Source organism: Panthera leo, chromosome B1 (genome assembly GCF_018350215.1).
Source record: "Panthera leo isolate Ple1 chromosome B1, P.leo_Ple1_pat1.1, whole genome shotgun sequence".
In the NCBI taxonomy this organism is placed as follows: Eukaryota; Metazoa; Chordata; class Mammalia; order Carnivora; family Felidae; genus Panthera; species Panthera leo.
In genome coordinates, this window is record NC_056682.1 from 37,538,516 (window position 1) to 37,563,356 (window position 24,841).

At 40.0% G+C, this 24,841-nt stretch overlaps 1 protein-coding gene across 3 annotated transcripts; it reads left to right on the forward strand.

Annotated features, from left to right (window-relative positions):
* The first annotated feature begins 3,475 nt into the window (after positions 1 to 3,475).
* On the forward strand, positions 3,476 to 24,559 carry SLC18A1 (solute carrier family 18 member A1). 3 transcript variants are annotated; one of them, XM_042933858.1, is made up of 15 exons: positions 3,476 to 3,599; positions 4,233 to 4,596; positions 5,193 to 5,251; positions 7,859 to 7,942; positions 9,069 to 9,161; positions 10,704 to 10,793; positions 11,048 to 11,091; positions 13,619 to 13,679; positions 13,763 to 13,858; positions 20,238 to 20,316; positions 21,217 to 21,268; positions 22,790 to 22,853; positions 23,113 to 23,232; positions 23,452 to 23,585; positions 24,446 to 24,559. In XM_042933858.1, exons 1-15 carry the CDS (start codon positions 3,476 to 3,478, stop codon positions 24,557 to 24,559), a joined length of 1,578 nt encoding a protein of 525 aa, XP_042789792.1. The 3 variants fall into 3 exon arrangements, with proteins under 3 accessions (XP_042789792.1, XP_042789793.1, XP_042789794.1); XM_042933859.1 differs by lacking the exon at positions 13,763 to 13,858; XM_042933860.1 differs by lacking the exon at positions 23,452 to 23,585 and having other exon boundaries at positions 24,446 to 24,534.
* Positions 24,560 to 24,841: the final 282 nt, after the last annotated feature.

The following is a 24,841-nucleotide window of genomic DNA, read 5'->3' on the forward strand; positions in this document are numbered from 1 at the left end:
AAAAAAATACTGTGACTTAATGCTGATTAATGATATGAAATCCTAAAGAGAGAACTAGCCATGACAGTATTTTATTTACACATAGTAACACACCTTTCTGAGCAGACAAAATAGAAGTGCTTCAAGTACCACAGAGCAAGGGAAGATGGTGGAATATAATCCTGCAAGTTAAAAAGCTTGGAGCATTATTACAGTTTAATACTAATTGTGTCACCTGAGACAGATGTCCTAACTTCCTGAGTCTCAGATTTCTCATCTGTGAGATGACAGTGTTGGTCTAGGTCAGGTTGAGGCACATGAGATATTTTGGGGTGGTACAGACCATAGGCTATAATTTTGGGTTGGTACATAGGCATAAACTATATTTTTTTTCAAATGTTTATTTTTGAGAGAGAAAGAGAGAGAGAGAGAGAGAGAAGGATAGAGGATCCAAAGTGGGCTCTGTCCTGCCAGCAGAAAGCCCTATGTGGAGCTCAAACCCACAAACAGTGAGATTATGACCTGAGTCGAAGTCTGATGCTTAACTGACTGAGCCACCCAGGAACCCCACCATACTTTTTTCTTTTCTTTTGTATGGCATATTTATTTCTTAAAACAACAGTATTTTGATTTTTAAAAAGAGTTGATTTAGAGAAAAAGATTAAACAAGTGATAATACAAGTAGTCCTCAGATATTAACATAAACCATTGAAGTGATAGGCAAATGTCTGACATGTGACAAAGAGAGTTAGGTGAATAGAGCTAGAGTCTGCTTAATGTGCTAGGTAAAATTCCAAACAAATGAAGCAACAAAAAAAAAGAAATCAAGTAATTGATACCATTAACAATTGCACCCCAAACCATAAGATACCTAGGAATAAACCTATCTGAAGAAGGAAAAGATTTGTACTCTGAAAACTATAGAACACTTATGAAAGAAGTTGAAGCGGATACAAAGAAATGGAACAAATTCTGAGCTCATGGATTGGAAGGACAAACACGTTAAAATGTATATACTACTCCAAGTAATCTATTTAATGAAATTCCTATCCTAAAATTTATGTGGAAACAAGACTCTGACTAGCCAAAGCAACGCTGAAAAAGAAAAGCAAAGCTGGAGGCATCGTGATTCTGGATTTCTAGTTATGTTACAAAGCTGTAGTCATCAAGACAACATGGTACTGGCACAAAAACACATAGATCAATGCAACATAAGAAAACCCAGAAATAGACCCACAACCACATGGTCAACTAATATTCAACAGGTAGGAAAGAATATCCAATGGAAAAAAGTCAGTCTCTTCGACAAATGATGTTGGAAAAACTGGACGGTGAAGTGCAGAAGAATGACACTGGACCACTTTCTTACAGCATACACAAAAGTAAATTCAAAATGGATGAACGACCTAAATGTGAGACAGGAAACCATCAAAATCCTAGAGAAGAGCACAGGCAACAACCTCTCTGACCTCAGCCATGGCAACTGCTTACTAGACATGTCTCCAGAGACAAGGGAAACAAAAGCAAAAATGAATTGCTGGAACTTAAGATAAAAAGCTTCTGCAAAGCAAAAAGAAATAATCAACAAAACTAAAAGGTAGCCTATGGAATGAGAGAGGATATTTGCAAATGACATATGTGATAAAGGGTTAGTATCCAAAATCTATAAAGAACTTCTCAAACTCAACACCCAAAAAACAAAAATCCAATTAGAAATTGGGCAGAGACATGAATAGACATTTTTCCATAGAAGATATCCAGATAGCTAACAGACACATGAAAAGATGTTCAATGTCACTCATCATCAGGGAAATGCAAATCAAAACCATGATGAGATACCACCTCACACCTATCAGAATGCCTAAAATTAATAACACAAGAAGCAATAGGTGTTTGTGAGGCTATCGGGAAAGAGGAACCCTCTTGCATTTTTGGCAGGAATGCAAACTGGTGCAGCCATTCTGGAAAACAGTATGGAAGTTCCTCAAAATTTAAAAACAGAACTACCCTATGATCCAGCAATTGCAGTACTAGGTATTTATCCAAAGGATATAAAAATACAGATTCAAAGGGGGCACATGCACCCTGATGTTTATAGCAGCATTATCAATAGTAGCCAAACTATGGAAAGAGCCCAAATGTCCATAAACTGATAAATGGATAAAGAAGATGTGATACACACACGCTTACACACACACACACACACACACACACACACACACACACTGGATTATTACACAGAATTCAAAGAGAATGAAATCTTGGGGCACCTGGGTGGCTCAGTTTGACATTTGGTTAAGCGTTTGACTTTGGCTCAGGTCATGATCTCACAGTTTGTGAGTTCGAGCCCTGCATCAGGCTCTGCCCTGGTGTTGCACTGGTAGTGCAGAGACTGCTGGGGATTCTCTCTCTCCATCTCTCTCTGTCTCTCCTCTGCTTGTGGTCTCTCCCTCAAAATAAATAAATAAACCTAAAAAATTTTTAAAAAAGAATTAAATCTTGCCATTTGCAACAACATGGATGGGGCTAGAAAGTATTGGGGCGCCTGGGTGGCGTAGTTGGTTAAGCGTCCGACTTCAGCCAGGTCACGATCTCGCGGTCCGTGAGTTCGAGCCCCGCGTCAGGCTCTGGGCTGATGGCTCGGAGCCTGGAGCCTGTTTCCGATTCTGTGTCTCCCTCTCTCTCTGCCCCTCCCCCGTTCATGCTCTGTCTCTCTCTGTCCCAAAATAAATAAAAAACGTTGAAAAAAAAATTTAAAAAAAAAGTATTATGCTAAGTGAAATAAGTCAGTCAGAGAAAGACAAATACCATGATTTCACTCATCCGTGGAATTTAAGAAACAAAAAAGATGAACATACGGGAAAGGGGAAAAAGGGAGGGGGGGTGAACCATAACAGATTCTTTCTCATAGAGAACAAACTGAGAGTTGATGGAAGGAGGTGGGTGGGGGATGAGCTAGAAGGATGATGGGTATTAAGAAGGGCACTTGTTATGATGAGCACTGGGTGTTGTATGTAAGTGATGAACCACTGGATTGTACTCCTGAAACCAACATTGCACTGTAGTTAGTGCAACTAAGTAGAATTTAAATAAAATAATATTTATATTTTTAATATATTATATATTTAAATATGTATATATATGTATATATATAAAGAATTCAAATAGAAATTTAAATAAAAATTTGAAAAAAAGAAAAAAAATATGCTAGGTAGAATTCCAGATATAAAAAGGTGGTAAGCAGTGCTTTCTTATAAGGCATTCCAGGAACCCAGTAGAATTGTTGAGATGTATAAGTGAACAGAGACACAGGCATGGAAATTGTTCAAATACCATTCTAGTATCTGCAACTATTTGCACTTTTTTATTTTAATAGTGAGTTCCACTTGTCTGGGCAGGATTTCTCCCCTCTTCTGTAAAGGCTGCAGAAGACCTATAGCTGTAAGAGGACCTTCCATAAGAAACTGGAGAAGACACCTTCAGCCCAGCTCTCACCATGCTCAGGATAGTTTGGGATGCTCCTCAGCAGTTGCTAAAGGAGAGGAGAGAGTCCCGGAAGCTGGTACTGGTGGTGGTGTTTGTTGCTCTGCTCCTGGACAACATGCTACTTACTGTAGTGGGTATGTTTGGATGTCTCTGCCCTGGGGGTTAATTTGGTCTGGGCTCCAGCAGGGAGCACACACCCTGCTAAAATTTAGCAGTGAGTGGACTTGAAAAACACAAAAGGTAAATGAGGTTCAGAAGTGTTCTGTGACTTCCCTACTAATAGATGCTAAGTTGGGGTTCAAGCTCTGTCCAACTGATCCCAGAGCTAGACCTTCTTGCACTATACTTCCCTGACCCTACCATCTCCATTCTTTGCCATCTCTGTATGAAAGCTGAAACAGTAAGACAAAGCTTGCCTTGTTCAACCTCAGCTATGAAAGTGAGCATCTGGTGAGTTGAAAATTTCCCCACTCTCTGTATGTATGTTTGAGAAAAATTGTGAAAACTCCATAAATAATGATTTTGTGATTAAAAATAAATGTTAGTGAGTAGGTGATTGGCCCATACAGAATCCAGGAGTAATGCGACCAATTTTATGTTAGTTGGAATTTACTTAATCTAAAAGGATAATTTGGATGGCGCAGTCTTTTAGTAGGCTTCAAATCATGTCACACTGAGCATGATATAGAGCCTATAGTAATGCCTTTGAACCAATTAGCATTAAAAAGTATCCTTAGCCCTCATCACTTGTCCTTCTTGACTTTCAGTGCCCATTGTACCCAACTTCCTATATGCCACAGAGTTCAAAGAAATCAACACTCCTCTGCACCTTGGCACCACCACAGTTTCCCAGCATGTCCTTACTCCTCGTGCCTTTTCCACAATCTTCTCCTTCTTTGGAAATGACACCATGGCTATTAAAGAAAGTGCACCCAGTGGCACAGCATGGACAGATCGCACTTCTGGTACCATCCCTCCTCTAGTCACTGAAGCCATCCCAGCACAACAAAACAACTGCTTGCAAGGCACAGAGTTTTTGGAGGAAGAGAACATACGGGTTGGGGTTCTGTTTGCTTCAAAGGCTCTGATGCAACTTCTGGTCAACCCATTCGTGGGACCTTTCATCAACAGGTATCTCAATAAGTTCAGTGCTCTACATGGTACTCACTGGCTCAGAAGCAAGAGGATGGGCTGTGGTATCATAAAGGTAGTTAGAGGAAGAAAAGAACTCACTTGTCTATCTCTGCGGAGTCAGCTGTTTACCCAAAGGATAACATGGTATTGATGAAATGCCATGGAGCTCAAATTTTCTTAATGATGTACTGACTATTGAGTACCAAGAAAAGAACCAATGGTCAGAAGTATACTGTTGATGTTATTTCAGTGCTCTGGAACATATCTCAAAGGCAGGACTACTGCAATCTAGAACACTGGTTTGTTAGAAGTGTTTGGGATTACCCTGATGTTTCAAAGGGATATATACTCTGACTAGGGCATCCTTCCTGGAAAAAAAGATTTTGGCCCTGGTCTCTGGGTAAATTTGCATATTTGTTTATTTGCTTATACACATTCATATGTCATATTCATCTCTAAACTTGCATTCAGAGACATGTTTTCCATGTACTCAATAACTGCATTTATATTCCCAATTATAAGAAAAAAATATATAGTCCGAGTATATGGATGCCTATTGGGACTGTATCTTTTTCTTTTTAATTCTCTTTTAGGATTGGATATCACATCCCCATGTTTGTTGGCTTTGTTATCCTGTTTCTCTCCACAGTTAGTAAGTAATTTGCTTCATCTTTTATTTTATTCATTGATTACCTTTGATTTTATCACATCCACTACAATAAAGAGAGTAGGGTCAAGCTAGCTAGGTAGTATCTAAATAGCCTGACACTGATTTAAATACTTTGCTGCTTTTGATATAGGGACTAGAGCAGTAGTGGCAAATCATTCTACTTGGAATTTGTATATTCTGCTATAGAAGAAAAGACACTTTGCTTCCATCAGCTGGGGAAAATTGTAAATACTTTTTAAATAGGTGGGCTATAGTGTGTGTGTGTGTGTGTGTGTGTGTGTGTGTGTGTGTGTATCAGTAGTCCCTTGAATGAGTTTAGTACAAACCTCCCATATTTGGAGAAAGTTTGTATTATTTTGATACACAAAGGTAAAGGGCCACCAGCAAAGAATCTAAATTGGACAATAGCAACTGGATAATACCAAAGAGTCTACTGCCTTCAAGTAAAGACATTAAAGGTTATAGTTTAGAGAAATAATTTTGTTTAAAAAAAAAGAAAAATAAAGACAGTCTATCCAGTATAATATAAATGTTCTAATAAAATAGAGATGGAATAAAAATAGTAAGTGAACAAATTATGTCTGGAAATTGACCCTGAGAATTAAAATAAGAAGGAATGAAGGGGGGTGGGAGGTTAATACAGGAGAAGGTAGCTTGCCTCTGCTTACTCTGCTTCCAGTAACATTATTTCCTTCTCTCTCCTGTTTTTCTTATCACCTTTTTGTTACTTTTCTGCTTTTTCTATTGCCTTTCTTCAAGTTTTCTTCCCTTTCAGCATAGGGCTTAACTCTTATCAACCAATGCTTAACAGGAATTTGTTGCATTCAGGGTTGGAAAGCTGCAAAGAGCAGAAGCTTGATGTGTGAAGTTCTGAGAACTGCAGCTTACTTGTGAAAATTCTAGCTAAATAAAAGAAAGTGAGGAAATTCAAGTTAGAAATGTTTATTGAACTTGTAGAATCTCAGTCCATGCCACATAATAGATTAAAAATGAATAGGATTCTGTTTTATCAAATGAGACCATAATTCTCACCAAAAAACTTTGTAGAGCACACATATTATGTCTTGATGGCAAAAGCCATTGAGGGGAGTTAAAGAATGAAATGACATGGTTCCAGTCCAGAGGTTTATGATGTGTGTCTGGGGAGATAAAACAAGCACCCTGCAAAATAAGATAATGCTATAGTATCCCAAACTCTTTAGTATAAGGTCCTTGCTTGATTCTCTGCAATTAAATAATAATTATTGTTTCCATGCTATAACCAGTGTTGCTATACTGAATTGGCCTAATTCTAGCAAATGTTTGCTCTTTACAGAATTTTATGTGGCATCTCTTTAGGGTTTTTTAAATACTGAAAAGAGGTTGCTGATGCCCATTATTACCCTTAAGGGCCTCCAGCTGAGACCTATGCTTAATGTAATTAGGAGTGAAATGGCAGACCATGTTTGGGGGCAAAGTGAGAAAGAAATTGTTTTGGTTTTCCTACATAGGGTTATCAACCATTCTATTTTGCCTGAGATTCAGGGGCCTTCCAGAATGCAAAGTCTTTGGCAAACTGTAACAAGTTGGTAACTCCATTCTCAAAGAAAATAGGAATAGCCAACCTTGAACAGACTGAAAATCAGAAAGCTTAGGAGAAGGCATTAGAAAGCCAGCAAAGAGAAACCAAGTCCATGCATGTTTGAGAGACTATGATCATGTCAGGAAGTAATGGGAGAAAATTATAAGACAGCAAACAACCAAACACATCTGTAATGAAAGGGTAAATGGATTCAAATTCTGCTGATTCAAATACTTTGGGAGAGAGTCTTCTTTCTTTCAGGGACATTGTCCTGAAATGGAGGTGAGACATGTCTAGATTTACCAAGCTTACTACCAACACCCTGTAATTTAGTTTTTGATAATGTATTTCTATTTGGTACTCAGTTTTTTGTATGCTAGTCTTGAGTAGGCTGAACCTCTTAAAGGGCATGAACTGGATGTTTTCTTTATTTCACATCTGCTACAGAGTCTGTATATGATAGCTGTGTGTTTGGTATTACTTAACACATACTCACTGATTTGATTTGGTTAAAAGATCTTCCAGGTAAAATAAGAGGAAATACCTGATTGGATCACAAGATATTATTTTCTACCCAATGCCAATGGTCCTTCAATTACACATAGCTTTTGTCCTCTCACTTTAGATGACCCAATGGAGCCCAACAATGGCAAAGGTCAAATGTGGGTGTTGAATATAAAGGATTGAGAAGTAGGATCTAAAGGCATTAAAGTTTTTGGGCAGCCATGATTCCAATGGACAGGATGTTGAGCTTTGGACAGGAAATGTGGAAATCCAGCCTTCCATCCACTGTGTGGTGAATTGGTTTATGTTTCTGTGGTTTCTCAGTTTTCATGTCAATGAAAATTAAATCCTAAATAAGGCATGGGAGATTAGAAAGACAAATCCAAAAACAGAAAGCAGTGATCATGCTTTATTAAAACATATATCTAGTGGCTTATATCTATAATATCATGGGCATATTTTCTGGTGGCCAGGGATAAAGACAATTTGCTAACTGGAGCATTCTTGCTGTTCTCTTTACTCAGTGTTTGCTTTTTCTGGTACCTATACGCTACTTTTTGTGGCTCGAACCCTTCAAGGCATTGGATCCTCATTTTCTTCTGTTGCAGGTAATACTGACATCTTATGCACACACACACACACACACACCCAACACACACACCCATACATCTCTTACCATCTTCAGACCCTATAAGATTTATATGAATAGATAAGAAAGTATCCTAGTAGGAAGAAATTATGATTCAAAAACAAGACAATTGGGGGCATCTGGGTGACTCAATTAGTTAAGTGTCCAACTCTTGATTCTGGCTCAGGTCATGATCTCACAGTTGTAGTATCAAGCCCTGCATCAGGTTCCATGCTGACAACGTGGAGCCTTCTTGGGATTCTCTATTCCCAACCCGCCCCCCCACCTCCCCCTCCTCTCAAAAATAAAATAAATAAACATTAAAAGAATAAACAAAAACAATATAATTGTAGTTATTGGCAGTGTTATAAATACCTAAGCCTGACACAACTTCCTCTGATAATATTTGGATATAGCCATCTTAGGTCCAAGTAAGTTCAGTAAGACCATGCAGTAGGCCAGGTTTGTATTTAATGCTACTCCATGGTCTTTTCTCTGTCCCCCTCTTAACATTTTATAGGAAGAATAATGTGAATACTACCAGTAACCCTATCACACTTTGAAAAGTATCATCAAATACAACATTTAATGTAATCCTATGAAGTAGATATTTTATGCCATTTTTCACATGAACAACTGACATAAAGGCCAACCCATGCTGTCTTCCAGATACTCTGTTTATGTCTTCCTTTAGCACCTCCATTGAATAGAATAGTGTTCTGTGTTTATAGATTTTTTTCCTTTTTTGACCTACCTCATATACATTCCTTCAGGAAAATAAGATAGGGAATGATAAAATGCAATGAAATGCAGAATCAATGGACAGTGGTATTCTGTATTACCCTTCCCAGAGACTTTTACACTTCCAACAATATTGTGAGCAGAAGGAGACAGCAATGTGAGAGTTTGGGGGACCAGTGAGGACAGTATTTATAAAGTACTATGCATTAAGTTTTATAAAAACCCTCAAACTGGAACTCTAGGTAAGATGATCCCTGAAGATATAATAGGGATAGAAGACTAAGAACTAATAGACCAAGAATTCAGTGAAAGAGGCAGACAGAGGGCTCCTGTATGCTAACTCCATTATGTAACTCTTCTTTCAGGTCTTGGGATGCTGGCAAGTGTCTACACTGATGACTATGAGAGAGGGCATGCCATGGGAATTGCCTTGGGGGGCCTGGCTTTGGGAGTGCTGAGTAAGCATAACCTGGACCCAAATCTAGGTTCAGAGGGTAGGGTAGTGCATACTCTTTGAAGATGGATCCAGGAGGCAGGTGTTTCTAAGTTCAAGGAAGACAGTATTTTTTTTTCCCCTTTTCTTTCCAATTACATGTGGAGTCCTTCTGAAATGTTTCCCAAAAAAGGCAAAGTCTCTTTCCCCTTAAGAAGCTTAATAGCCCATGAGGGCCTGGGAATGGTCCAGAAACCCATGTTAGCAGCCACTGTCTCACCTCAATTTCCACACATGGCTAGTGCTCTCAAAATGAAAGGAGCTCCTTGACAGATTTTGTGCTAAATATATTGCAGACATAATCTCTCTTAGTCATCACACCACTATAAAGGAGGAATTATTGTCTTCATTATACAGATGAGAACTAAAAAGTTTAAGCAACCATCCAAGATTACACATACAGAAAATGCCAGAGCCAGGATATAGACTCACATTTTCTGGCCTAAAAACCCAAGCTGTAACATACTTCCTTTGAGGTTCATCTCTCATATGATTCATTTGACTAGTCCAACAAGTCAAATATTTTACGGAGCACTTATTTCATGCCAAGCACAATGTTAGGACAGAGGGGATATGGGTAAGAAGCCTCACACATGGTTTCTCCCCTCCTTGCAATCTAATTGAGGGAAAAACACCAAAGGTCTGTTCCCTGGTCCATACCCCACCTCCCACCACAACCATGGGAGAAGAGGGAACAAAAACCCTGTTCTTTGTTAATATCCATTTTCCCACCCAAGCTAAAATTTTGGTTCATCTTGGTCTCCTTTATCACTTTTCACTCTCAAATGGATAAGCCCAGTATATTCTGTATAGCTACTTCCTCAAGGTTGGTTCCTCATCACATCTCAGTTGGAACCAGCCTACTGCCTGATCTCGTTCACCTTCCTTTCTTCCCCCAAGTTGCCACCAGAAAAAATGTCCTATGCCCAGAGCTGGTGGCATTTCTCCCCTGCTAAAAAAACATGTTTCTCCATAGCTCACAAGGCCAAATACATGCTTTATCTGGATATACGGGGCACTTGACTATTTGGCATCAACATTCCCCACCTCTACTCTTTCTCTCCCAAATACTCACATTCTAGTGACTGAACACTGAACTGACTTCATTCTATTTCTTCTCCAACTACAGTCTCTTTTATGACACCTCAATGTTCTTCACTTATGCTTCTTCCCCACCTGTATTATCCACTTGACAAAGCCCTTGTGGCCACCTGAACTCACTGCACTGTGTTTACACAGCACTTTGTAGATTGAAACTTTCCTGTTGAACTTTACTTTTCACCATGTTCTAATTATTTGGGTCATCCCACCCCACCCCAATCACATGCATTTTCTCTATTTGAAAGTAAGCCCCTGGGAACCAGGTCTTCTTCATCTCTGAATCCCCAGAACCTCATGTGGAGCTCAGTGCCTCGTAGAGCTTTGGTAAATCTCATTGGATATATGTGGACAAATCACACCAACTAGGAATTGACCCTTACCTCTGAAATCTGTTTTTCTTTTCCAGTGGGAGCTCCTTTTGGAAGTGTGATGTATGTGTTTGTTGGGCGGTCTTCACCCTTCCTTATATTGGCCTTTCTGGCGCTACTAAATGGAGGTAAGTCACCATAAGAGATCACCAGACAGATGATAGCTTAAATCAGGTTGGCAATGTACTTTGCTATGGTGTCAGTCTTGACATACTTGAAAAATCAAGGACTGCCCCATTCTTGGAAAGAAGGAAGAAATTCAGAGAGTTAGATCTCTACATGATAGGGTGATAATAGCAATAGAATTATGGCTGTTACTGGAGTTTCCAAATAATCAGTGGACAAACTAAACTGTCTCTTTCTCTGCCTCTTTCTTTCTTAGCACTCCAGCTGTGTATCCTACAGCCTTCCAAAGTCTCTCCTGAGGTAAGAGGGCACCAAGCTCCATTGCCAAGGGATATATAGAATGGTTAAGTGCTAAGACCCAGTCTCCCCTAGATCATCCCTGTCAAACCATAAGAAGAAAGGTGAAGAAGAGTGGAGTGATGGAAAGTGAGAACTATATCTGGATTCCAAGATAGGTCCATATTTAGGGTAATGTTGGGGATGGTGAGGGAGTCTGGTTTGATGTTGGACAAAGATGGAGGAAGGACCTTATGAAAAATTAAAGAAACATTACAGAATTTATATATATGAACTCAGAACAAGAGGGAATGACATTGGGACCTGTGAATTCATGGTTATAACACCTCAGAGCTAGAGAAGACTTTAGATGCTGTTCAATCTCTCCACCAAGAGCATCTTTGCACACTATCATCCTATCACGATTAAATATCAGAGTTGGGGGGCGCCTGGGTGGCTCAGTCGGTTAAGCGGCCGATTTCGGCTCAGGTCATGATCTCACGGTCCGTGAGTCCGAGCCCCGCGTCGGGCTCTGTGCTGACAGCTCGGAGCCTGGAGCCTGCTTCCAATTCTGTGTCTCCCTCTCTCTATGACCCTCCCCTGTTCATGCTCTGTCTCTCTCTGTCTCAAAAATAAATGTTAAAAAAAATTAAATATCAGAGTTGGTATTTGTCTGACCCCAAGCCAAAGATGGCTCTGAGAAATTCATATTAAACCACATAGAATAAAAGACAAGTAAGTACAGAAAATGTGGGAAAGTTTGATCTAAAAACCTTGATTTTATAGCCACATCAGACAGAAGTGTGGGTAATATGGGAACACACTACTTGCAATTGGGATCTGAAGTGGGGGCAGTCTTGCGGGACCAAGTTGTTAATCTGTGGGGTGTGTGCTAACTCCAAGTACTTAGTGTCAGAATTGAATTACATTCTAGGACAACCAATTGGTGCCCACAAAGAACTGAAGAATTGCTTGGTGAAAGTTCCCACATTCAGTGTCAAAAGTGTTGTGAGAGGAGAAATTATTTTCTAATATCTTTTTCAATAATTTTGACTTAGATGGTAATGTTACAGATATGCAAAAAATTCAATTATTATTTTTCTGGCTGTATGAAATGCCATTGTGCATGTACCATATTTTATTCAATCTCATAGATTTGAACATTTAGGTAGTTTCTAGTACTTTGCAATTATAAATAGTGCTACAATTAATAACTTTATGTATATACATTTTATTACATTGGAAGTAATCTATAGAATAAATTTCTAGAGGTGGAATTTTTGGGCCAAAGGGCTTATTGGACTTCTTTATGTGTATTTTATGATTTAGGTTTGTCTCTTTAATTTGAATTATATGTTTAGTTTTAATATCTCTGAATATCTCAATCCACCCTTGTGTGTATGCACAGATGATTATCATACCAAAACTATTCATTCTATTACAAGATAAGATGTAGTTAGCACCATGGATTAAGGCACAGAATTCAGGAAGTTTGAAAGTGGGAGAAGCTCCAGCTACTGAGTCATGGAATACTGTGGAAAAGAAGGAGCTATTTAAGATTGACTATGAAGAAGGGTAGAATTTGGACGATTTGGACCTGTAGAGAGAAGGAAGATAGTTTAGGCAAAAATAACCACGAAGTTAGTTAGGCAAAAATAACCCACTAAATGAATGGGAAGAAGATGGAATGATTGAGTTTAGCTGGAATAAAAATTTGCTGGGGGTAGACAGAAGTTAGAACTGAATATTTAGAACTTATATTTTATTTTTATTTTTATTTTTTAAAGTTTATTTTGGTATAGAGAGAGAGCATGAGCAGAGGAGGGGCAGAGAGAGAGGGGGAGAGAGAATCCCAAGCAGGCTCTGCACATCAGTGTGGAGTCTAACGCAGGGCTCAAACTCAAGAACCACAAAACCATGACCTGAGCTAAAGCCAAGAGTTGGACGCTTAACAGGCTGAGCCACCCAGGTGTCCATAGGCTCACATTTTAATCTAGATATTCAAACACTTTCTGCTATACTTGTCTAGTATGGCTCAAAATGGTTAGAATAAAGCATTCAGAATGCTTGAGAAGCTTTCTAAGTTATCACCTCTGTGTTCACCTTTGGGATTCAGTACTTTGCCTGTGGTTCTCCCAGGGCAAACATTAATGCCAGTGAGATCTAGTGGTAAGGCCCAAGAGCAGAAGTCCAGACATCCATTGTCCAAAGCTGGCCTTGCTGACAATCCACTCTCATCTGGTTGATGATCATTTGAAGGCAGGAATCATGTATGGAATATGTTGTCCTACTCTTTATGACTACTACATTGTCTGTCTTATATACAGGAGGTAAACTGCCAGGTGACTCTGTGACATTGGACAAGTCACTTTATCTCCTTTAACTTGTGTGTCTGCTCTCTTCAGTAACATAGATGGTCATAGCTGACCATCTTGTAACATAGCTGACATAGATGGTCTCTAAGGTCCTGTCTGCATATTCTCAGATTATATGAAAATAGGAGAGATGTACACTGTACAAATGGATGTTTTTTTGTTGTGCATGTTCTCAGAGTGCCAAGGGGACTCCACTTCTTACACTTCTCAAAGACCCTTATATCCTGGTGGCTGCAGGTAAGCTGACAATGCCTCCCTTTGGGATAGGAAGAGTCTGGGCTTCAGGGTAGCCATGGGGGCTCACAGAAATGTCTCTCCAGGCTCCCTCTGCTTTGCTAACATGGGAGTGGCCATGCTGGAGCCCACACTGCCCATCTGGATGATGCAGACCATGTGTTCCCCTGAGTGGCAGTTAGGTAAGTGACCTTATTCCCCAACTTGGGCTTAGCCAGAGGTGTGTGCCATGGCCATTTCTCAGGTAATTGAGAAGCATTATCAGGTCCAGGTCTTCAGGGTCACAATGTGCTTCCTTTGTCACCACTTTTCTTTTTTTTTTTTTTTCATTTGTATTTTCTCTTTCCATACTTATAAATTGAGCCTGAGTGGCCAGGCAGTAACTCCAAGAAGCATCCTGAGATGGGCGGGGTGGGAGGGATTGAGAGGGGCTATGGAGAGTCAACATGCCCAGCTAAGTCATAGAATGATCAATAATTTTTAGTCAAAAGACCTCGGTTTTCATTTCAGCTCCATTGATTGGCTATGCAAACTTATGCAAACCACATCAATTTTCTGAGAATATTTTTTTTCATCTCTGAAGAGGGCATCAGAATACTGTCTAGTTCAAAGGGTAATATGAGGAATACATGTTATAATTTGTGGAAATGCTTTGCACCTGTGGAATATTAATATGCACCACCATTAACATCCACACTTTTCTCTCTTCAACTCCCCTTCCCCTAGATTACTCTTTTGCTATCTTTTTACCTCTAACAAGGTGTTTATGGAGTATGTTGTTCTGTGAGAAAGGCCTCTAGCCTCCTCTGATTCATGGTGAGAGGTACTCATGACTCATCTGAGCTTAGATGAGCTTAGGTTCAGGAAGCCTAAGAAAAGGGAACATAGAAGGCTACATGTCATTCAGTCACTGTAGAGAGGAGAAGCTTATGGGACCAGAGGGGAAGTTGATATGAATTTGATAAAATTCAGTATACAATAAAAAGTACTAAATCTAATTCTTTAGGGGACAATTCTAAGCAAGGCTCCAAGCTGCACTCCTAGCCTCAAATTGAATTTTTCTGGGCTGCGACTACCTCTGACCATGACAATTAATTGAATTGGTGCTTGTAATAGAAAAGCATCCTCTGCTCCAAGGCTCTGCTGGCTCAGGCTCTTGGTGCAGGTGGGCAAATACAGCTCAGAACAACTCCTCTTCAGCCTTTCTTCACCCTATAGGAGAGAAAAGTGAACCAGCCTTCAATAACTGCTGAATTGTTGACTTTGGGTTTAACTGTAATTGTCATGACAGTTTCTTTTAGGGACCACTATTTCCTCTAGGTACAGAAAGGCATAGAGAGGCTAGTGACACCAAAAGAAATTCACTGGGCTGATTCCACACAGTCCCTTATGGAGGTGAGGCTGCAGCAGAAAGCCCTCTGGAGAGTAAGTCAAAACACCAATAAGGCTTTGTCTCCCACCATCCTTTACAACTTTCCTCAATGCTATCTGCATCTGTAAGTCTAGCTTCAAAAAGTCTCACATCATCTGAAAAGCTTGTTAAAATTCTGAGTGTTGGGCCCCACCCAGAAATTCGACAGAATCAAGTTTGCATTTTCATAAGTTTCCTGGTGATGCTGATGTGGTATCAGTGACCACACTGAAAAATATTGCACTAAATGGAGACAACCTCTCATGGTTGTTAGGAGTTGGAGACAGCAGTTTTGAGGGTGCTTTGTGGTCTGTGACTGGACACTTTTTAAGTGACCCAGCACTCTAAGTGGAGGAAACAGCACAGGCTTTGGAAATAGGCCCACTTGGGTTTGAATCCTGATTACTTACTGGTTGTTACCTTGGATAAGTTATTTAACCTCTTCATACCACTTCACACCACTTTTTTTTTTCCATTTGTAAAAAGGGAGATGTTTTCAGGATTAAATATATCTATGTATTCTAAAGGGATTAGCATAGTACAAGAATACAGGATAGTTATACTCAGCAAATAAAAATTATTATTTTCATCATTATTTTTCTAGAAATTATTTAAACAGTCACAGATATGTGTAATTTCCTGCTCCTTTGAAGATATGCTGTGAAAAATATATGTTTGTCTGTAGACATATAGTTTGTAACACCTATTTTGCACAAAATACTATTGAAATGCAACCTATACCCAGATCCTAAAGAACAAGCCACGTTAGTTGAGGAAAATCTCATTTAGAAAATTCCATGTCATTCAAAGCAATATTAAGGAGATGTATTTAAGTGGCTAGTGGGCTTCTTAGAGATGCTCATTTCCAGATCTCAGGTAAAAAATGGAGTAGGTATACTTTTAAATTTTTAAAAGCAATTACAAATAAACAACTGGGTACAGTTTTGATGCCCTGTACAAATAGACAAATACACTAAGATATGCTTCACTTTCAGCCCATTGAAGAGAATATTAAAGTCAAACAAGCCATTGACCAATAACTGGTGAATTGTTGTACTTTGGGTTTAATTGTAATCATCATGACAGTTTCCATCAGGCAACACTGCTTCATATAGCTACAGAAAGGCATAGAGAGGCTAGTGAGACTTGAAGAAACTCACACTGCATTCTCTACAGTCCCTTATGCCAGAGCCATCTGTGCTCTCACACCACTGGTATGGGTAGTGGAGACACAGGAAGTCGGAAGGAGAAGGCCTGGGTTCAAGTCCTGATCCTGCTACTCACTGGTTATGATGTTAACAGTTAAGGCTGGTGCTCTGAGGGCACTTATTGTGTCCCAGACACTGTGAAAAATGGTTGGCATACATTATCTCAAAGCTCACAACCAGCCCATCTGGTAGGAATTATTATTAACGCCATATTTCATATGGGCAGTATGGAGGGCATTTTTTGGGATGAGCACTGGATGTCATATATAAGAGATGAATCACTGGGTTCTACTCCTGAAGCCAAGACTACATTGTATGTTAACTAACTTGAATTAAAAAAAATAAATTTCTTAATCTTTACCCAATTTCCTATTTTCCCCTCCAAAAACTCCCTGGCTTTGTAGAACCTCCTGTCATTGACATGTGTCCCCGTGCCTTCATCTTCTTCTCCAAACACTTCCTTCATCTTCTCTTGCCCTGAAACCCTAATGTTTCCTGAGAACACCCTTTCCCAGCCCTCTTGATGGAAGTCCACATTCCTCTAGACTTTGCTTACTTTTGCTGCTGCTGGATCATTTCTTCTTAATTCTCCTTCAAAGACCCAAACACTCTTGAAGATCATGTCATCATATTATACCCCCCTCTACCTCTCTTCATTGCAATCACCTATTGACCCCTTACTTACCCATTCTCATTCATTAAAGTTGTCAATACCTGGTTCATATTCTTTTATCCTTTACACCTATAGCCACTTTTGGTGGCTTCAATATCCAGGTGGAGAACTTTACCAACATCTTGGCCTATTCCTTAATCTACTTTCTTACAATAATCTTTTGCAATTTTTCTTTCTCCTCTCCACCTCAACCAATCAAACCTTTAATTGTATCACCTTTGAAATTTCAATTCCAAGCTTTCAGGTTATCAACTTACATATTCCCTGCTCAGGTATTCTAATATCTCCATATCAACAAATTTTGGCTACTCTAAGCTCACCAATCCATTGGCCTCAATTCTTTTCCTATTTCCATCATTTCTCATATCCTCACTTATTCATTTACTCAGCTTGGATTCCATCATGATGTTACTCTTTTGAAAGCATTGCTAATTCCTTTGCCTTGCTCTCCCTCTAGGGTTGTCAGCTGGCACAGCATTAATTCTGGTTAAGCCAATCTGTTTTCCCACTCCTTGTCTGCACATGAGTAGTGGATTGGGGCTGTAGGAAAACACACAACTAGGCTCTCAGTTTAACCTTATATTTATGGCTACAAATCTAAAGTAGGTTTTCATAGGAGCACCTGGGTTATTCAGTTGGTTAAGTGTCTGACTCTTGATCTCAGCTCAGGGTCATGAGTTCAAGCCCCGCATTGGGCTCACTGCTGGTTGTGGAGTTACTTTACAAAAATTGAAGTAGGTTTTCATATTACCCAACAACATTTTTCTAAGTCCCCAGTTTTGTTCTCCTTCCAACTTTCTGAAATGATAATTTTACACTTATCCATTCAAACTTCCTCTGTACCCTGATTCCTTTACCTTCATCCTTCTCATCTCCTAGTCATTGAGAAAATAGAAGCAATGAGATAGGAACTCACATATTCCCTGCACTTGTACCCACATTCGTTGCCTTCTCTTTATGGTTGCAGCATCCCAACTCCTTCAGAGGCCAAGCTACTTCTACTGCTGCTATTTCTACAACCACAACAACTAATACTACTACTACTACCACCACCACTATCACCACCATTACCACCCCACCCCCACCTGCCCCCAGCACCACTATTACTCCTTTTTCTTCTTCTTCCTCCTCCCCCCATCTCCACCTCTTTCTTCTCCTCCTCCCTCGCTCAACTCCCTCTTCCACCTCCTTTTTTTCTTTTATCTTCTTCCTTCTCCTCCTCTTCCTTCTTCTCCTCTTCCTCTTCTTTCTTCTTCTACTTCTTTTTCTGCATTCCATCCCTTCTCAACCACTTCTTTGGCTACTTCTTATTACCTTTGTTAGCTCCTCTTCTTTTGCTAACTTTTAAAGTTAAGAGTCCCTGAAGGTTCAGACCTTGGATTTCTATTCTTCTCTATCTGATATTTCAGAGGTGATCCCAGCCCTCCCTATGGCTTTAAGAACCATGTATAAACCAATGAGTCAAACATTATATCTGTGCTTAGGATCAGACTTGTCTAGACTTGTCTAGACTTGTATGCTCACATCCTGACATCTCCAGTTGGATATTTAATACACATTTCAAACCTTTCATGTTTTTTCCCCCAAGCTCTTCCTCTACCAAATTAAGTAAGACAAAATTAAGTAGTACACCAAATTAAGTAAGACAAAAAAGAGTGATCCTTGATTTCTTTCTTTCCCTCACTCCCACTATGCCCACGCCCAATCTGACAGAAAATTCCACTGACTCTACCACCTTAACACCTCTGATTTTATTCACTTCTTTCTATTGTGACCTCTAAGCTGAAGCATTGTCACTTTCCTCTTGGGTTCTACAAATAATCTTCTGACTTCCATGCTTGTCCTGTGATCCCATTCTTCTAACCACAACCAGAGGACTTTTAAAAATGTAAATTAAAATATGTTGTTTCCCTCCAAAGTTTCCCATTGCACTTGGAATAAATCCCAAATTCTAGGCTTACATTTTCTTTCTTTCTTTTTTTTTTTTTTTTACTTAAATTCAAGTTAGTTAACATACAGTGTAGCCTTGGCTTCAGGAGTAGAAGCCAGTAATTCATCTCTTACATATGACACCCAGTGCTCATCCTGAAAAGTGCCCTCCTTAATGCCCATTACCCATTTAACCCATTCCCCCATAGACCTATATTTTTTTATCACTCTTCACTTTGCTCATTGTGTTTCAGCCACACAGACTTCCTTACAGACAAATGGTTTCTTCTTTAAGGTATTTGCATTAGATGTGCTTTTTCCCCCCTGCTTTGAATGCTCTGCTTTGATTCGCAAATCTCAGTTTAAATGTCATCTCCTCAAAAAAGTATTCAACTCCCAAACTGAAGTTAGCCTTGTTCCTGGTCACACTTCCATGTCACCACATTAAATTTTCTTCACAGAACTTATCATTTTACAAAATTATCTTTTTTCATTCATTTGTTTGTGTGTTTATTATTTTCTGGCTCCCCTCTCTTGGAATGTAAACTCTCCAAAAGCTAAGATTTTGTCTATCTTATTTACCCCCTCTAATCCTAGAACACTTGAGACATAGTAAAAGCTCATTAAAAGTAAACTGAATGAATGAATGAGACTCAGAGAGGGTAAGTTGCCCAAAGTCACAGAGCTAAAAAGTAGCGAAACTAGTTTGAACCCAAAACTGTGTGGCTCCAAAGCCCATGATCTAAACCACCTGGCTCTACAGTCAGAGAAAGCAATGTAGCTGGTGCTTCAGTTTACAAAATACTTTTACATACATTATACAATTTACTTCTCAGTGTAAATTGGTATGATAGAGTCATAGCTTTGTTTTTGCCAGATGTATATACCAAAGTTCAGAAAGATTTAGTAACATACCCAAGATCATTACCAGAGCAATAGAAAGAAAGGTGAATAGCAAGGCAGGAATTTCACGTCCCAAGATATATTTATTTCTCTCTCTAATGCTGATGGTCTTATGCTGATAATCAAAAGGATTTTATACATGAAAATGGCTCATTAGAGCCATTCTTCAAGAAGTTTAAGTGGGGAGCTTGGAACACATTGTATTAAAGCTAAACAAAGTCCTACTCCTGAGGAAAATGGAGGTGAGAGCCTTATGTCAACTTCTCTGGGTTTGCACAAGGATCTCCAAACCACAAAACAAAGTGGCTTGGGGTCCTTGAAGGTAATAGGTAACAAAGTGGCTTGGGGTCCTTGAAGACTTAACTGTCTTGTAGGAAATAAATTATGTAATAGTTAACTGGGAATGTCCTAAGATGAGGACCTTTGTCTTTCCACAGGTCTAGCTTTTTTGCCTGCCAGTGTGTCCTACCTCATTGGCACCAACCTCTTTGGTGTGTTGGCAAACAAGATGGGTCGGTATGTAACCTGGGAATCTGTGGAGAATAAAAAGAATGTAGGATGAGAGAACCTTTTGAGGTTGTCCCTGAGCTTAGGATAATGAACAGCTTCTCTGATATTTAAAGTTTAGAACAAGTACACATAGATAAAAGCTGCCCACAGGGAGGATGAGGGTGGGTAGTTGGTGAGGACAATATAGAGAAAGGATGGCCCTGAGCTGGTTGTGAGGGATAACCTTTATTTCCAGTTGTTTGTTGTCTAGTTGAAGTGCTAAAATAACCCCACAGAGAACAGTCATGAGAAAGCTCAGTACTTTGGGGGCAGTGGTTATCAGATTGTGTTCCATAGATCCCTAGAGAGTTCTAGAGGGACCTCAGAGGCCATCAAGTGTAAAAGGTTGAGGGCTAAAAATATGAGTATGGATTCTGTTCAACTACAGTGGGAAAAACTTTAATTTTATCTTTGGAGCTCAGCATAAAGATTTAAAAAATAAGTTCTTAAAACCCCTGCTATAGGAAGTCAGAAAAGGAAAGAAGTATGGTATTTTCTGTGGCTTTTGAGATGAACCTTGAAGACCAGAAAAAATATGAATAGGGAAGATATAGTGTGAACTGGGAGTAGCATGATTTATGTTTGAGGGTTACTACCAAGGGGCAAGTACATTCTGAGTAAGTTGATTCCTCTTCTAGAGGAAGAAATAATATGTTCCATTGCACCTCCTCTGCTTCTACTATGGAAAGAGATATGGAGCCTGGAATAGATGAGGGCAATGAAAAAACAGGGAAAGATCTCTCACCTGGTTATAAACAAGTCATATAGAGATGTCTTCATCTTCTCACATCCTAAGGGATTCCTGGAATTAGGGGTGGTAGGAATTTCTCCCTTTAGCAATATTTGCTGATGGCTTTTTTCTTCCAGGTGGCTCTGCTCCATGATTGGGATGATGGTTATAGGTACCAGCTTGCTTTGTGTAAGTATAAGTCTAGGAGGGAGAGAGAGAGAGAGAGAGAGAGAGAGAGAGAGAGAGAGAGAGAGAGACATTTAAAGACCACTTTCCTTTAAAATAAATGGAGGGTTAACTTGGCAATGATTGTTGGAAGGACTGTTTCTGCATAGGTAGGAATTGAGAACTGGGAGAGATGCCATCAGGCATCCCATTAAAGGAGGAGGGAAGGAGGGAGGAAGTGTAATTGGGGCAGATGTAGCCAGAGGTCTGAGGTCCTATGTATGGGCACATGAAACTATCCAAGTTGGTATCTATTTCTGGGGCCAACAGAGTGATGACTTTTATGACTTAATTTATTCATCCCACCATGACAGGACCCTAGGGGAACCATCATCTGAGTTGCAGGCTCTGGTGCCAGAATATTTGGTATAAAAAGAAAGAAAGAAGAACTTTCTTATTTTCAAGAGCCCCCTTCAAGCTCTCTAAACCTTCATTTTCTCCTCTCCATAATGGGAATCATCAGCACAATTGTCTCCTAGGCTTGAGGGAGATGAGACTAGAGCTGTAAAGCACTGAATACAGTGTTCAAGAAAGGCTGGAGGTCCTGATCAGGAACATGAGCTCCACATTCATTCTCAGATTTTCCACTTGCTGCTTGTGTGACTTGAGCTAGATATGTCACCTCTTTTTGTTCAGTATCCCCATCTGTGTAGAGAGGATTCTGTTAGCATTTCATAGGGCTGTCCATATAAATAGCAACAGTGTCTGACACATAGTGAGCCCACAGTAAATCTTAAGACAACTGCTGGTAAAATATAAATACCCCTTGGGAATAATCCTTAAAATTGTGTTTAGCCACTAACATCTAAATGGTATTTTAAACCTCTGAGGGGTAAATGTTTTGGGACAGGTGTAGGTAACAGATGCTCAAGGAGAGAGGGAGGTAAGGAATCAGCAAAAGAGGAAAGGAAGTCTCTCAGTGGAGCACTGGTAAGGCAGAATAATGAGTTTCACAAGCTTGCTGATATAGCACCCCAAACATGCCACCTGCCCCTCTAGATTATGGGTAATTTGTTGTTGGTGTATTTTGTCTTCCTCCAGTGGCTACCAAGTTAGAATTTAACTAAAACCTTTGAATGTTCCTAATAGAAAAGGGAGGAAACACTATTCAATGAATAGTGAGGACAGAAATGTATGTCTGGGGTGGGGGGGTGGGCGGTGGTTAAAGTAGGGGGAGGGCTCATTCAACAGAAGCTCAAGCATTGTTATAGTATAATGGAGTCAAATTTGAGGTTTAGACTTAATCTTGCCACTTATTAGATCTTAACTTTGGATAGGATGTTTAATCCAAATGGCACCAATCTAACTTTCATATCTTTAAATTGGAGGTAAAGATTCTTCTTCATAAGGAGATGTGAGAATCCAGATAGATAATACATGTGGTACACAGCACATGGCTAATAAATGCATTCCATATGAAAACGCTTTGTTTCTGTGGTGATTCAGCTGGACTCCTGATGAACTCTTCTCCCTTCCCTGTTGCAGGTTCCTCTGGCTTATAATATTTTTGGTCTCATTGGCCCCAATGCAGGACTTGGCTTTTCCATAGGTAAGAGTACTTTTAAAGGAGATAAGAACCTCCTGAATTTTGGCCTTGGGTCAGATAAGAGGAGGTATATGAAAAGACAGAAGGAGCAGGAGGGCAGCTGACAAAGATGTGGACTTCTAACTCCTACCAGGAATAGGTGTCAGTGCTGAGTGGGAGGATAGCAGGCAAAAAGACTAAAGGAGAATAAGAAGGAAAGATGCCACAAAAAGGGAAGGGACTGTGAGTAGAGCTGACAGTGTCCTGTTTCCTCTGGCTACAGGTATGGTGGATTCCTCTGTGATGCCCATCATGGGACACCTGGTGGACCTGCGTCATACCTCGGTGTATGGGAGTGTCTATGCCATAGCTGATGTAGCTTTTTGCATGGGTTTTGCTATAGGTATGTTGGCAGGGGAGAAGGGAGCACCCAGGACCTGGTTTCCATTTTCTCTTGTTTACTGTTTACCAACTGGAAATAGAGTCAGAAGGCTGATTCTCCTAAGGTTCTGGAGATATTTGACTTCAGGACATCCTCTGGGTCACCTATTGCCCCTTGCATGGTGTCTTCTATGTGATCAAGGCTCAATAAACACTGGTAAATTTGGTTTATTCCTCACAGGCCCATCCACCGGGGGAGCCATTGTGCATGCCATTGGCTTCCCCTGGCTTATGGTCATCATTGGGGTCATCAACATCATGTATGCTCCTCTCTGTTACTACCTGAGAAGCCCCCCAGCCAAGGAGGAAAAGCTGGTAAGGGGCTCTGACTGCTGCTAAAAAAATAATAATCTGGGTTTTTTTTTTTTTCCATATCTCTCTCACATTGTTTTTATCCTATGCCATTTCCTCCCTCTTTGAGTGTTTTTCTGCTTTGCCATGTTTTCTGATCTAATTTTCACCTTTATGTTTCCTTTGTTTTCTTCCTTATTTTCCCTTTTCTATGTAACCACTTTGCTTCTTACATCGGGTGGTTAAAAAGGGTCCTAAGTAAAGAAGAACAATGAGAACCTCAGGTGCGGGGGCCATCAAAAGCATCCTGTACTTTCGTTACTAGCAAAATATGAGTTACCAAATTATTTCCGCAAAGAAGGCAAAATTCCACCAGGCTAATTCATTCATTAATTCATGTCTGCAATTATATATATATATATATATTTTTTTTCTGCCATTATCTTTACCAGGTCATCATTTAAAGTACAAAACCCAGGGAAGAGACCACAACATATGATTTTAGTTAATAAGACACTTTCTTTTTATTGCAGCGTGAGCACCCTAAGTGTGCTTAGTGATGGATATGGGGGCTGCTCAAAGGGATGGAAGAAGACAGAGGGGTCTGATAGGGGATGGTTCCAGTTTCAGCTGACTCCCTGCTATAGTTTGTATTACCACTTTTAAGATTCAATTAAAAGCATTCCAGATATTTCTCTTGACTAGAGTTGCTACACCTAGGTGCCTTGGGAGGCCTGTGCCTGTAAACGAAGCAGAAAAAGAATCCTACCCCATTTCTTGACTCTTTCCCGAACAATACTAGACTTGAGTAAGCTAGTGAGGGAAGGGAACTGGGAGACTGGTAAAATATATGCAGTAATTTCTCTTCCTGACTCTTGCTTCAGGCAATTCTGAGCCAGGACTGCCCCATGGAGACCCGGATATGTGCAACTCAGAAGCCCACAAGGGAATTTTCTCTGGGGGAAGACAGTGACAAGGAGCCTGGCAGTAAGCAGTAGCAGCAGAAAGTGGTCTCTGAGCCTTGTCACATGTTGGATCCATGAGCCTTGGACTTCAGTGACCAAAGAGTGACCACCTCTTTCCCTAATCATGAGATCTCTATGGGCTGCTCAACAGGCTTTACTTCCCTCTCCCCTGGGTATACCTCCCCCTACCCCCGACTTCCATGAGTGCCATTCCCCGGTTCTCTCCTTATCAATGTAACCCATAGCTCTTCCTCTAATGCTTTGCTACCTCAGCTGGCCCATCTTTTATGGGAGGACATAGCTATGCTTTCTCCT